The sequence below is a fragment of the Balaenoptera musculus genome, chromosome 4 (genome assembly GCF_009873245.2).
Source record: "Balaenoptera musculus isolate JJ_BM4_2016_0621 chromosome 4, mBalMus1.pri.v3, whole genome shotgun sequence".
Taxonomy (NCBI): domain Eukaryota; kingdom Metazoa; phylum Chordata; class Mammalia; order Artiodactyla; family Balaenopteridae; genus Balaenoptera; species Balaenoptera musculus.
Window position 1 is genome coordinate 39,876,708 of NC_045788.1, and position 15,754 is coordinate 39,892,461.

A 15,754-nucleotide genomic window follows, 5' to 3' on the forward strand; every position below is an offset into this window, starting at 1 on the left:
CAAACCAACGGTTGCAATGTGACAGCTTAGTCCTGGTTCAAGTGTTGATTATTGGCCTTTCCTTCTTTTTTTAGGTATTACAACTAATTCTATACTGTGATAGGGTGTAACCTTCTGGGATTCATTTTCTTTACTTTCACCTTTAGAAAGAAAAACAACTTCAAAAACTTACACAAGAAGAAATAAATTTCAAAAGTTTGGTTCGTGATCTTTTCCAAAAAGTTGAAGAAGCGAAGAGTTCCTTAGCAATGAATCGAAGTAGGGGGAAAGTCCTTGATGCAATAATTCAAGAAAAAAAATCTGGCAGAATTCCAGGAATATATGGAAGATTGGTAAAGTAAATTTATTTGTAAATGACTATACATTTTTCTCAGATATTATAATTTTCTTACCTTGACTTAAAGAACTGTATATTAAGTGTCTCTGTACATAAAATAACATTTACTTTTGTTTCTTTTAAAGGACATTCCTTTTTAAACATTTTGCTCTTACACTCAGGCATGATAAAATTCTTTGTGGTATGGATTTGTTCATGTTACAGATAGTTTTGGGTTTTTTTTTAAATTTTGTATAATTATAGTCATTTTAAGAAAGTGATCCAACTCTAGTGATAAACTTAACAAACTCCTTTTTTCTTTTTTTAAAAAAATAAGAACTTGATAAATTATATTCTGGGTTTTATACCATTATACTAAATGTTGCGGCTAGAGTTTAGGAAAATCAACAAGGGATGATGTCAAAACCCAAGGCTAGGGATAGTGGGTACCTGAAGCCTGAGCTCCTGAGCCTGAAGAAGGAAGGGAGCTGTGGCCAGCTGGAAGGTGGCTGGAAGGAAATGGGGATAGCTAATTTATTAATAGACTGAGAAGCAGATTTACATAATCTTAAATGGCTTTCAATAATTCAGAGTTTTATTATTCTATAAGTTATTTTGCTTATAATACTTTCAGGTTTCAAATCTTCACATTATACGTTTTCATTTACATGCAGTGAAAACAGTTCTCATTTTGTGCTCATTAAAAATTCAAACTCTGGGGCTTCCCTGGTGGCGCAGTGGTTGAAAATCTGCCTGCCAATGCAGGGGACACGGGTTCGAGCCCTGGTCTAGGAAGATCCCACATGCCGCGGAGCAACTAGGCCCGTGAGCCACAATTACTGAGCCTGCGCGTCTGGAGCCTGTGCTCCGCAACAACAGAGGCCGCAATAGTGAGAAGCCCGCGCACCGCGATGAAGAGTGGACCCCGCTTGCCGCAACTGGAGAAAAGCCCTCGCACAGAAACGAAGACCCAACACAGCCAAAAATTAATTAATTAATTAATTAATTAAAAAAATTTCAAACTCTGTATATCCATAAGTTTTGTTTGTTTGTTTGTTTTTCATAAGTTTTTTTTAAGGTAGATTAAAAACTCCAGTAGTGATTGCCTTTGCAGAAGAGAAAGGTTGAATGTGAGGAACACTTCAGTTTTTCATTGTGTACCCTTTTTGTACTGTTTAAAACCATATGTAGGTATAGTTCAGTTAAACGCAACTTGAAAAATCTATATGAAATACTAATAAAATGATCCTGTGCCTAATTCCTTGCTGATTGTGCATTGATTTTTCCCCCCTCCTCTCAATTATTAGGGGGACTTAGGAGCAATTGATGAAAAATATGATATTGCTATTTCATCCTGTTGTCATGCATTAGACTACATTGTTGTTGATTCTATCGATACGGCCCAAGAATGTGTAAACTTCCTGAAAAGACAAAATATTGGAGTTGCAACCTTTATAGGTTTGGATAAGGTGGGTATTCATAATCTACCTGTAATTTAGTTTTTAAGTGCCAAGTGTTTTTTGATTTTAAATCCTAGCTTTTTTTTTCATAGTTATTTAAGTGAACACCTGATAGGTTTTGAGGATTATATTAGGCTCTGGGGTTACATGGTTGTGAAAAAAATCCTCTACTGCCTCCCCTAAAGGAATATACATTCCAATGTTACAGTGACTGGTAGTTTGCATTTCTAACTTCCATCATCAATAACTACTTTAAAAAAAAAAAAAAAAGAAAAACACTTACTGGGATACAATTCACAACCATAAAATTCATTATTTTAAAATACGTAGTTCAGCAGGTTTTAGTACATTCACATGGTCTGGATTGTTCAATCATGACCACTGTCTAATTCCACAATATTTTCATCATCCCAAAAGAGGAACCCCATACACATTAGGAGTCACTACCCCTATTCTCCCACCCCTCCATCCCCCTGCAACCTTTAATCTACTTTTTGTCTCTAGATTTACATATTCTGGACATTTTGTATAAATGAAATCATATACTATGTAGCCTTTTGTGTATGGCTTCTTTAACTTAGTTTTCAAAGGTCATCCATGTTGAGACTTCCCTGGCGGTCCAGTGGTTAAGACTCCGCACTTCCACTGTGGGGTGCAGGTTCAATCCCTGGTCAGGAAACTAAGATCCTGCACACCGCGTGGTGTGGCCAAAAATAAATACATAAGTTCCCTCTCTTCTCTTTGCGGGGGGTGGGGCTCATACATGTGTATCAGCACTTCATTCCTTTTTACTGCCAAATGATATTCCATTATATGATGTAGCACAGTTTGTTTATTCATCAATTGATGGACATTTGGGTTGTTTCCATGTTTTGGCTATTATGGTTAATGCTGCCATGAACATTCGTGTACACAGGTTTTTGTATGACATCTTTTCATGTGCTTACTTATTGGCCATTTGTTTATCTTTGGAGAAAAATCTGTTCACATTCTTTGCCCATTTGTTAATTGGTTTGTCTTACTGTTGAGTTGTAAGAATTCTTTATATATTCTGGATACAAGGCTCTTGTCAGGTAACTTGCAAATGTAACTTGCAAATGTTTTCTCCCATTCTGTGGGCTGTCTTTTCACATTCTTGATGGTGTCCTCTGAAGCAAAAAATTTAGATAGAAGTCCAGTTTATTTATTTTTAGTTCCTTGTATTTTGGGTGTCATATCTAAGAAACTACTGTGTAATCCAATGGCAGGGTGATTTACCTCTCTTTTCTAAGAGTTTTACAGCTTTAGGTTTTACATTTAGTTTTTAATCCATATTAAGTTAATTTTATAATACAGTGTAAAGTAGGGGTCCAACTCTACTCTTTTGGATATTGGGTTGTTCCAGCACCATTTGTATTCTTTCCCTGTTGAATTTTCTTGGCACCCTCATCAAAAATCAACCAATCATAAATGTAAGGGTTTATTTCTGGACTCTTCATTTATCTATATGTCTGTCCTTACACTGATACCACACTGTCTTGATTACTATAGCTTTGTAGTAAGCTTTAAAATAAGGAGTCCTTTCATTTTGTTCTTTAATATCAAGAGTGTCCTGGGGTTTTTGTTTTGTTTTTAGTATATTGTAAGTGGAATTTTCTTAATCTCATTTTCAGATTATTCATTGCTAGTGTATAGAAATACAATTAATTTCTGCATATTGATCTTGTATCCTGCAACTTTGCTGAATTCATGTTAGTTCTAATAGTTTTTTAATGTATGGATTCCTCGGGATTTTAATACATATAAGATCATGTCATCTGTGAATAGAGATAGTTTTACAATAACTTCTTTTTTAAAATAACAGTAAAGTAATAATTATGTAGATACTCAGAACTTTGTGTACATGTCCTTATGTTTAATACATGTGTATTACTTCTATAAATGATACCTAACACAAACGATATCTTTATATATATATTATTTTTCTTTTTTATGTTTAGATGGCAGTGTGGACAAAGAAGATGACCAAAATTCAAACTCCTGAAAATACTCCTCGATTATTTGATTTAGTAAATGTAAAAGATGAGGAAATTCGCCAAGCTTTTTACTTTGCCTTACGGGATACCTTAGTAGCTGACAACTTGGATCAAGCCACAAGAGTAGCATATCAAAAAGATAGAAGATGGAGAGTGGTAACATTACAGGGGCAAATCATAGAACAGTCAGGTAATGTTTTTTTTCTCTGCCATTGAGTTTATTTAATCTTGTTGGGGGAGACATCTAAGTCTGACTTCTCTCCTCTCTTCTCCAGGTACAATGACTGGTGGTGGAAGCAAAGTAATGAAAGGAAGGATGGGTTCATCAGTTGTTGTTGAAATCTCAGAAGAAGAGGTCAGTGTGTACAAAATTATAGTCAAGACATTTTTGTTAAAGCAGCTTTACTGATAATGTAACATACTGTAAAATTCTGCTATTTTAAATGTACTGTAATCAAATTTTCAATTAACAGATTGAATTTTCTCTAAATGACAAGTATATAAGCTGTGGGATTTTATATGAAACCTGTTAAAGTTCTAAAAGTATGTTAATTTAAAAATATATGCTCAACATATGTATCTTTCTCTGTTATGACATTTGGATCATATCATAATTTATTTAACCATTTACTTACTGTTTGACATTTAATTTGTTTCTTCACATAGTTACTGATGTATTATATAATTATCTTTTCTATTTTGACATAATTCTTTAAGTTGTAAATATAGCAAAGACTTCTGATACATGTTTCCAAATTTTATTTCAAAATATTTTATATGTCCAGAAGTATAAGAGAATGTCAGAATGCTCAGGAAAAACTGCTCTGTTCCATTATCACCCTCGGAACACTATACTTTTTTCTTCCTTAAAAATATGTACTTGGATGTCCTGGGTACCTAACTTTTTCTGAAGAGTTGTGGCTTGATTTTTTTTCATATTTTGAAATAGTTTATATTTTTCCACTTAAATATTTGCGTAGTATACCTTCATTGTAATAGTAGTTGACTATACAACACTTAAAATAGTCTTTTCATCTGATTCTATGATGCAGAAATTAGTTGACCATCTCCTAAGCTTTAGGTTTTGGAATTGGAACTGGGTTGTTTGGTTTGTTTCTAGTCTTAAAGATCAGAAATTTGGGTTTTCTTCATTCATAAGTTGCTGTTAATCTGAAATGACTCTTGGAATAAACTTATTTCACTGGTATTCTTTGTAGGTAAATAAAATGGAATCACAGTTGCAGAGAGACTCTCAAAAAGCAGTGCAAATTCAGGAACAGAAAGTACAACTGGAAGAAGCAGTAGTTAAGTTAAGGCATAGTGAACGAGAAATGAGGAATACACTAGAAAAGTTTACTGCAAGCATCCAGGTACTTTTTTAATCAATATTAGCTGAAACTATTGGAATTCAACAGCAATTTGGCAGAAGCATTTTGCTGTTTGCTTATAATTTTGAAATATAAGGGGGGAGGAGGAGGCTGGGTCTCTAGGTGTAAGGCGCATCTGTTGATTTTGTTTCCCTGAGTACTAATGGATAAACGCCCTGTCACAGTGTTGCTCCAGCCACAGCTATTTCTGGTTTCCATTTGTACTCCATAGAAATGTGTCTTCCCTTAGCAGCTCTGTGACCCTTTATTTCATTCTCTTCTCAAAGTGGAATGTTTTCTTAATTATGAAAAAGTAATACATGCCCACAGTCTCTTTTAAAAAACAAAATCAGAAAACAGTTTTTAGAAAATACCCAAAAGATTATCACCTTAAATTTTTATGTATGTCCTTCAACTTTTAGTGTGTCTAGTTTGCATGTATGTGTTTATGTATGTGGTAGATATTGATATACATATTAAATTTGCATATGGATTTTTAATGAGTCTTATTAACTTTTCTTCACTTATTAATTACGGTTTTCTTTCCAAGCCAATGTACATTTACTTTGTCTGCAATTGTATTGGCATATTTTGTTCGTATCACGATTTGATAAATATTTTTCTGTGTTGACTATGTACACTGCTGTGTTTTAAATATCCTTGTTAGGCAGACCTTAATACACTCATCCAATTATTTCCTTAGGTTAGAGTTCTAAAACTATAATTATTACCCAGTATGTGTACAGTGTTTTAAGCGTTTGTTGCATAATGCCAAATTGTTCTCAAAAAGATGGTTCTAATTCATTTACTAATAGTAGCATATGCAAATAATTTTTCCAAGTCTTTGAACACTAGGTACTCTTCAGTTTGTTGTAAGTTTGCTACTCTGATGTAAATACTAAAAAATAGCATTTTAACTTATCTTCATAATGAGTGTATACATTTCATGCGTTTTGTTGGCCATTTTCGATTTTTATATTAATTGTTTGTGTTTTCTGCCCTTTCTTGTTAGTTTTCGTCTTTTTCTTAAAGATTTTAAGTACCTTTTTTTTTTAATTCAGAATGTTTAAAGCAAATGTTATTGTTAGTAAGTTTAAAATACTAACAATTTTGAATGTTAAAACATTTCTGTAGCGTTTATCAGAGCAAGAAGAATATTTGAATGTCCAAGTTAAGGAACTTGAAGCTAATGTACTTGCTACAGCCCCTGACCAAAAAAAGCAGAAATTGCTAGAAGAAAATGTGACTGCTTTCAAGACAGGTATGTTTAAGGATATACACCTTTTTTTCCCCCTGTGTGCTCAAAAACAGGTTTGTAATATTTTGAATGTTTAAGATAGCAGTTTGTAGAATAAAAAGTAGATTTCATATATTATAGACAAGTGACCACTCTGTTTTATGGTTTTTATTTTATTCCTCAGAAGGTTATAAAGTACTACTAAGTACTTCATTTGACAGATAAGAAAACTGAGGCACAGAATGGTTTATATAATTTGCCCAAGGTCACATAGCATATGGTGGTGGTATAGGAATTCAGGAACAAGGCAGTCTGATTCTGATACCCATGCTTTTAATTTTATATTTTGTATACTTTGGCCCAGTCTTCCTAAGGACCCTTCAAGATAGTAAGTTATTTTATTTGTTTGAGAGCCTAGAGAAAACACATTTTTCCTTCCAGAACTTTTTCTTCTTGTATATAAACATATAAGTGTTCTACCAAAATCTTACAGCAAGAAAGGGAATTAGTTCATAGGCTCATAGTCAGAATTGACTTTGACATTAAAATCCTCTGATCATGCACTTGAGTACCCCTGCTTCTATTTCCTTGTTGGCTTCAATTAAACATAGGTAGATGTGCATCTTATTGCACGAGGAGGTAGTGGTGAGTTGCACAATATCTTAGGGACACCAGCAAACACAGTGAGCCTTCATCATGTCCTCAAGAAAGACCCTTGTTATAGTCTGGTTCATGAGCAAAGGAAGGCAAATACTGATTGTTCATCGGAAAGAACTAGATGGACTGGAATTGGAGCAATTATCCAAATGTTCAAAAAATGAGGTCGCGTTTTCTTCCATAAGAAAAAGAGGTATAAAGATTGTAAGCAGACAGATGTCCACTGGGCACATTGAATATTAATATATAGCTGTATTAATTTTTTTATTTTTGTGGTCATACTTATCTACGTTTTTAATATTGAGGCATTCATTCAGATAACATCTGCTACTGGCCAAGCTTTGTTTTAGGTGCTGTTGATCAAGCAGTGAACAAAATAAAGTCCCTCTTTTCAAGGAACTCACACTTAAGAGGTGGGGAAGGTAATAAATACATTGCATACTGTATCAGGTGGTGCTAGGTGATAAAAGTAAAACCAGGAAAACAGGATAGGATGGGGATTCAGATAGACACAGTGGTTAGACGGGCCACCGCTAGAGATACTTGAGCAGAGACCCAGTGGAAGTATGAGTGGACATGTGGATATTTGGGAGAAGAGCATTTCAGGAAGAATGTAGAGGAGTAAGTAGAGGCCCTGGGGCAGGAAGGAGTATGCCAGAAGTGTCTAGGAACACTAGGAAGCCAGAGTGGCTAGAGTTAAACGATAGAAGAATCCAGATAATGTAGAGCCTTATAAGCCCTGTCTCCATGTGAAATTAAAAGCCATTGGAAAGTCATATACACGGAAGTGATATAATCTGACAGGACTTTTTTTTCCTTGCATTTATTTTGGGTATATATTTTGTCCTTGGAGACACAGGGACTTCACCCTACCCCTCCTTCCCCAGAATACCTACAATATTTGTTGTGATTGCTTTGATGGAACCTAATGGTCAATTAAAACAAAAAATGTGTATCTTTGTCATTTATAGCAGCACTTTCACAGAGAGACTACAGCAATCTGTATTCTTGTTTGAAAGGGAATCCTTGACTTTATTAGGAGCCCCATATATGTTTCCTCTCATGGAAACACTGGCTATTATTAGTAGACTCTGTTAATATCTAATATGGAAGCCCATTTCTGCAAGCATATCTTTAAGATTAAATATTTCATTTTACATTAATTTAGATTTTAAAAATCTCTGGCTGTTGTGTAGAGAATAGAGTAAGGGGAGCAAGGTGGTATAAAATAGTGACTTCAAAATTATAGACTATATGATGTTAGTTTTCCCCTCCTACTTCTAATAGACATGCTACTATAGATAGGGAAAAGAATTTTTAATGCATGTTAGGTACTTGAAAATAAGGAAGAAGATGTTCTGAAGGGTGGAACCCTTCCCAGTTGCATACCTGGCCCATCCCCCGGTATAAGTCATGATTCCAGACCCCACAGCAGCTGGTACTCTACCCCACGAGTGAGCTAAGCATACAAACTACAGAGAACATCGCCACTTGGAGCAAAACAATACCTTCAATAAATACAGTATCTTAGTATCCTTAGGGGGAAAAGGGGATTCAGAAGACCAAAAAAGGGCAGGGTTTTGTTTTGCTTTGTTTTTTTAAAAAGCCAAGTGGTGATCTCAGAAATACAAAGAATAGAGGTTGGAGTTAAACTCACTAGATGAGTTTGAAAGATCAGACTAAAGAATTCTCTGATAATGTAGGACAAAAAGATGAATACTAAGTTGTGAGATTTGGAGAATATTGAAATTCCAATCTACCTAACAGGAGAGAAGAGACAATCTGGAGGAACAACAGTTAAGTCTTTATCTAATCTTTTCCTCTTAGCACATCCTACCTCCTTCCCCCTATGCTAAATGTACTGATACACACTTCCCATAGGAGCTTTATGGGAGTCTCTTTCCATAAGTTGGCTCTGTTTCTGCTTACTTTTCTAGACGTAGATATTGAAAGCTTGAACTCCTTACCTTTTTGCCACCTTTCATCCTTCCTATATTGTATAGTGATTAGGATTCAAATATGGAGAACAGAATCCACTCTGGTTAGTACAGATATGATTTGGGGTGTGTGTGTGTTTAACAGAGTAAAAGATTATTTATAGAATCACTGTGATGGCTTAAGAAATTCTAGGTTGAACATCAAGAATAATTTCCAGAGCTACTCTGTAGAACCATGAAAGGAACTATACTGCCTCTTCTACAACTGGAAAGTCATCTCTCAAATTGGGAAGATGAGGGACTTCCCTGGTGGTCCAGTGGCTAAGACTCCACGCTCCCAGTGCAGGGGGCCTGTGTTCGATCCCTGGTCAGGGAACTAGATCCACATGCCGCAACTAAGAGTTTGCATACTGTAACTAAAGACCTGGCACAGCCAAATAAATAAATAAATACCAAATTGGGAAGATGACACTACAACTGCCAACAACAGAAGAACATTGTACCTACTATAATCTACACCGTCAAAGTTAATGCCATTGCCTGTCAATATTCACAAAGCTTTTGACAGGACACCAGAGCCTCTAACACCACCAAGAAAATTCAGACTTTTCCATGACTGCCAGCGGAACTCAATTCATCAGTTTTGCCATCCAAATTGTGTGAATTTTTTTTTGATTGAATCGACTTAATTATGTCTGAACCCTAGGTACAAGGGACTCTAGGAAGTGTCACAACTTTCTGGGCCACAGAGAAGAGTGCCACTTCATCCTATCCCCCCCACTTTTTTTTTTGTTTTAACATATGGAGGAGAACTCTAGGTTAGCAGAATAAAACAACCACAATTTTCTTCCCCCCCCGGGCAGTAGTCAGGCACATAGTCTATCTAAGGGTAAAAATCATTATGAGACCAATAGTCAATAAAGTACCCTAAAAACTTTTGAAAAGAGCTTCAGGGCATGAAGCCAGTAAGAGATAAGTGGGTTATGTTCACAGCTGAGCCAGAGAATTTAACCATGTGTTGTTATATACCATTTGTTTTGACATAGGGCATTCTGGTTTTGTGTTTGGGGGTTTTTTGTTGTTTTTTTTTTTGAGGTACTTTTCCTTAAATGTCTAAAATTTCTTGGGCATGCATCAGGTTAAGTCATATTGACTGAAGAAATTTACATCTAACAAGTGATGCTCATTAGCGCAGAAACACAAATTAATTTCACTTTTTTTTTTCCAGAGTATAACAGTGTGGCTGAGAGAGCTGGTAAAGTGGAAGCTGAGGTTAAAAGGTTACACAATATTATTGTAGAAATCAATAACCATAAACTCAAGGCCCAACAAGACAAACTTGATAAAATAAACAAACAGTTAGATGAATGTGCTTCTGCTATTACTAAAGCCCAAGTAGCAATCAAGACTGCTGACAGGTAGAGTATGCATACTACCCTGTCTTCCTCTTCCCTTCATCCCATTAGTATTTAAACTTAATGTCCATTAAATGTTTCTGTTACTGTTACTTATTAATATTAAGCCCTTCTGACATGTTGTTACCTAATAGGAGTTTGATAGGTGAACACCTATAATAAACATCATATGACTAGTTTTTAAAAACATAGACGGGTATGCTTTGGCAAAATGTGGTTATATAATTCCCAAGTTGTGAGGACAAAGAAGTCAGAGTTTCATTTCTCTGGCTTAAAGGAGTAGAGGGTGATTCATTGAAATAGATCCAGGTTTTAGGAGAATAAGAAGGTTGAGATTTCTTAGCAAAATTGTTTTAATAACTTAAATTTTTAATTAACTAGATTATTCCATTGTCCCAAAAAGTTTTTAATACGTTCGTAACATAGATCTTGTTTTTAAATTAATTTTCAGAGTATTAAAGTATTTCTAAAATAATTAAGTATGTATAAAAATGTTGAAATGTAAACAGCTGTTTCTTTTGTCTTAAAATTATAACAGTCACATATTGATTATCTGGTTATTCCGTTATTACAATGTCTTTTGTTCAAAGATAAGGTGCTAATAAGCCATATGTTTTGCCTAAACACAGTTATCAGTCAAAATAGAAGTAACTTTATTAAGGGAAAAAATAGTTGTGTGTGTGTGTTGTCATGTGTCCCGTTTCCTCCCCGCTCCACCCTGCCAAAAACGCTTGTTTGCCCTGACTTGAACCAGGGCGTATTTATTTACTTGATGGTATAGCTTCATGGGTGTAAAGATTTAAGAATCTCCAACCTGACAAGAAAATGACAAGAATATAATAATCCAGTGGACAATTTTGCTTCATAGTCTAAGTCTAAAAGCTTATATAAGGAAGTTTTATTAATTTATGCTGAGAGTTTAATAAAATATACAATATCCCACAAGTGTATGTATAAACATAAAAAGCCAATTCAAGGATTTTAGTAAATCATAAATTTTAAAAGCTATGATAGAAAAAAATGTTACATTAATGTCATGAAAAGTTCTTTGGTAGGTTTTCAGAAGCAGAATAACAAATCACACATTACCATATTTTTAATATATGATTTTGCTTGTTTAGAAATCTTAAAAAAGCACAAGACTCTGTCTTTCGCACAGAGAAAGAAATAAAAGATACTGAGAAAGAAGTAGATGACTTAACAGCAGAGCTAAAAAGTCTTGAAGACAGAGCAACAGAGGTCGTAAAGAATACAAATGCTGCAGAGGTAAGACATGGAGAGGGGAGAGGATGGTATTTCAAGCAATTAAGATTTATAGATAATCAATACCTGGCCTAGTAAGCACTCAGTAAGTTAAACTTATATTAACTTTCATCTGTACAATAAAAATGAGTACTGTATTGTAACTTTTCTGTAAATAAAAACATTTTCATTTAAAGTGGAAGGGGCATGGGGAGAGATTGCTTGCTTCTTCATCTTTGTAATGTGAAAATCCCGTTCTGTTTGAGAAGATCACATCTGTAGCATTTCTTCTTGGTTTTTAGGAGTCCTTACCAGATATCCAGAAAGAACACCGTAACCTACTTCAAGAACTTAAAGTAATTCAGGAAAATGAACATGCTCTTCAAAAAGATGCACTTAGTATTAAGTTGAAACTTGAACAAGTAGATGGTCATATTGGTGAACATAATTCTAAAATAAAATACTGGCAAAAAGAGGTGAGAATTGTTATGTTTAGTTAAATGTAACTTTAAGATATCCTTTATGAAAAAAGGTTAGGGTTTTTTTGTTTTTGAGGTATGTTGTGATTCTTAATTTCATGGTGTATAATCACTTCTCAGGTTTATAGGGGACAAAATGAACAGTATATAGGAGTTATTATATACAGAAAAATATGCATAATGGTCAGAATTAGTCAACATTTTCACCCCAGGGCTGATAACGGAGATTTAACAAATGGCTACATGAACACCTTGAACACTACAACTATTTTTCTTGAAGTCCTTTGAAAAATAGTTGATACACAAATTAGTTACCACTCCTTAGTATACGTCGTTTTGATAGGCAGTTTGTCATATTAATTTGTGAGGTTTAACAATGAATTATAATACTATGCCTTTTCTAACACTGATCTAACTTAAACTTTTAGATTTCAAAAATATCATTGCATCCCATAGAAGATAATCCTGTTGAAGAGATTCCACTTCTAAGCCCAGAAAATCTTGAAGCAATCAAGAACCCAGATTCTATAACAAATCAAATTGCACTTCTGGAAGCCCAGTGTCATGAAATGAAACCAAACCTTGGTGCCATTGCAGAGTATAAAAAGAAGGTACAAATAAACTGTGTAATAGGAAGTCTCTAGACCTTAGCCTAAATTGTGGCCTTTATTTTATATAATTAGCAGTGTTATTTCTCATCTCAAATGTATAACTGAATTGATGTTTTTCTCATTCTTTTCATAGGAAGAATTATATTTACAACGGGTAGCAGAATTGGACAAAATTACTTATGAAAGAGATAATTTTAGACAGGCATATGAAGATCTTCGGAAACAAAGGCTTAATGAATTCATGGCAGGTTTTTATATAATAACAAATAAATTAAAGGAAAATTACCAAATGCTTACTTTGGGAGGTGATGCTGAGCTGGAGCTTGTAGACAGCTTGGATCCTTTCTCTGAAGGAATCATGTTCAGGTTTGTAATTATGCTGTATACTGAGTTTCGGATTCTTCTGTTATATCTCTCTACATATTCTCCAAACTCAGTACTTTTTTAGGGGTGGGATGTGAAGGTTAGATGTACAACTTGTTTTATTTCATAAATACTAGTTGGCCTAGATATTAGTTTATAGCATAAATTCTAGGCAAACAGTAAATACTTGATTTTACAGAATATTTGTCTAGTTCATCTTTTAATTTTCAAGCCATTTCAATCTAACATATGGATTTTAAAATTGCAAAGCAAAAAGTGCATTGGAAACGGGGGAAATACCAAGAATTACTTACTGGCTTGCTGTTTAAATCTTAAATTTTTGTCAGGTGTTCCTATGTGTCCATCCTCCAATAACATGTTTATAAAAGAACTCCTCAGAAGTTTATATTTGTGAAAAGGAAATTAGAGATTCCCAAGGAAGGTGGTAGAAGCCAGTTATGGGAAAGGAATCACGAAGTCTTAATTTAGCTTTACAAGTAATTTGACTAATGAGATTTTCTTAATTATTTCAGTGTCCGACCACCTAAGAAAAGTTGGAAGAAGATCTTCAACCTTTCAGGAGGAGAGAAAACACTTAGTTCATTGGCTTTAGTATTCGCTCTTCACCACTACAAACCCACTCCCCTGTATTTCATGGATGAGATTGATGCAGCCCTTGATTTCAAAAATGTTTCCATTGTTGCATTTTATATATATGTAAGTAATCATTTAGAGCTTTTCATTCTGAAAATTTTATGGGTTCCCTAAACATTACAGATGAAATTCTTTGACTTATTTCTTTTGAGCTTTTTCCCTGTTCTCTAATCCCACATCCCATGGTATTAAAGGAGACCACATCCTTTATTTGAGCCAAATAGTTCCATTTTGGAAAAGTGTAATATAAATGGATAATGTAAATTAGTAGCAGAAACACAGCTAGTAATTTTTTTTCTATACCATTTTCCTACTAGAAGAATTCTAGGCAACCATCCTTCCAAATACCCAAATTCTTCTCAAACCCAAATACTGTTTCATGAATTATCCATGATGTCATTCTTGTTCATGTTAATTATCAATGTCATGTTGAATTTACTGTCAAGAAATATTTCAGGGAAGTAAAGCTTAGATGTTTATTATATGATTTATATATTTACAATATATGTATAATTTTTCTAATTTATTCTTTCTTTCTCTTTAGGAACAAACAAAAAATGCCCAGTTCATAATAATTTCTCTTCGAAATAATATGTTTGAGATTTCAGATAGACTTATTGGAATTTACAAGACATACAATATAACAAAAAGTGTTGCAGTAAACCCAAAAGAAATTGCATCTAAAGGACTTTGCTAAACTTGTTTATACTGAAGATTTCTCAGATTGAATCACCACAGATTCAGTGTACTGTATTTACTGACTTTCTATTTGTAAAGGGTTATAAATTATATAAAATACATATTCTTAAACTGGATCATATAACTAGTTTCTATTTTATGCTGTTACTTAAGAGACATGTTACAAGTCTAAAAAATATTCTCTATACCTGCTTCTAGGAGATTGTAAGAAACTGACAACTTTGTAAGCAGCAGACTGTGGAGAAAATAAGATGCCTGGGGGGGGTCAGGTGACTTACCCTTAGCCCCAAACTGCTACCTGCCGAGTTAAAAGTATGTTACTCTATGAACAGTACAGTTCTAAACTAGATCATGTTAATCAAGACATAGCATACTCTCATGGACCTTTGACGTATGCTGGAGAAGCCTATCAACTGCTACTATAGTAAAATTTTAAGGTATTCCACTTAGTAATTTAGATAGTCACTATTTATTACCCAAATACTAGGAACATTTTTTTTTTAAACCGTCATCCTGAATTATAAGGATGAGAATTTAAATATTGTATTCTTTTCTAAAACTTGATATGCTTGACTGTTTAGAACACTTGCAAAAGGGTCAGCAAATATGTCTGAAATAACTTGGATATCTCATTAGTTGAAAAGGAAAAATACCCACTTCAGAAAAAGAATAAAGTGTATAAGGACTAATTTCCTTAGTATAAATGGCAATTAAGATGGAGTGCTGTTTGCCCATCAAGTTGTCAAGGGTTTTTTGTTGTTGTGTTACACTATGTTAGCCCAAGAATATTATAATGCTACTGGAAGTAAGCCAGCAACCACTTGGTTATCAGAAGAAATTTTGGTATTGAATCAAAAGTCTGCCCTAGCTATTCAGTTTCTAGAATATTGATCCTGAGGAATTAAAATTAAAAATTACCATGTTGTTCAGTGCGGTATTGTTTAGGTACTAAAACCCAACAAAGACAGTCTGTATCATAATATAACCGTTAAAGTGTAAATACATTAGCATGGACTTAAATAAAGCAAGATCTATAATTCAAGTATGGTCATTTATTTTAAATCAAGATTATACAAGGGAAAAGTAACTAGAAAAAAGTATCAACATAATCAAGGGCTTTTTCATTGGTGAGAACAGAGGTGAATGGAATTTAATATTTTTATATTTTAATAACCAATGGAGTAGTAAAGCTTAGTACTTTTTTTAAAATTTATTTTATCCATTTATTTAATTTTTGGCTGCATTGGGTCTCCGCTGCTGCACGTGGGTTTTCTCTAGTTGCTGAGAGCAGGGGCTACTCTT

At 34.1% G+C, this 15,754-nt stretch overlaps 1 protein-coding gene across 1 annotated transcript in view; it reads left to right on the plus strand.

Moving 5' to 3' along the window:
* Positions 1–15,563, plus strand: part of SMC4 (structural maintenance of chromosomes 4) — a 34,181-nt gene extending 18,618 nt beyond the window's left edge. The window contains exons 12-24 of the mRNA XM_036850320.1: positions 147–332; positions 1,624–1,785; positions 3,756–3,981; positions 4,067–4,146; positions 5,009–5,161; positions 6,293–6,419; positions 10,218–10,407; positions 11,526–11,670; positions 11,949–12,122; positions 12,554–12,736; positions 12,870–13,102; positions 13,633–13,816; positions 14,298–15,563. Coding sequence (XP_036706215.1) covers positions 147–332; positions 1,624–1,785; positions 3,756–3,981; positions 4,067–4,146; positions 5,009–5,161; positions 6,293–6,419; positions 10,218–10,407; positions 11,526–11,670; positions 11,949–12,122; positions 12,554–12,736; positions 12,870–13,102; positions 13,633–13,816; positions 14,298–14,450 — 2,196 coding nt within the window. The 3' untranslated portion in view covers positions 14,451–15,563. The remainder of the gene's footprint in view (positions 1–146; positions 333–1,623; positions 1,786–3,755; positions 3,982–4,066; positions 4,147–5,008; positions 5,162–6,292; positions 6,420–10,217; positions 10,408–11,525; positions 11,671–11,948; positions 12,123–12,553; positions 12,737–12,869; positions 13,103–13,632; positions 13,817–14,297) is intronic.
* Positions 15,564–15,754: the final 191 nt, after the last annotated feature.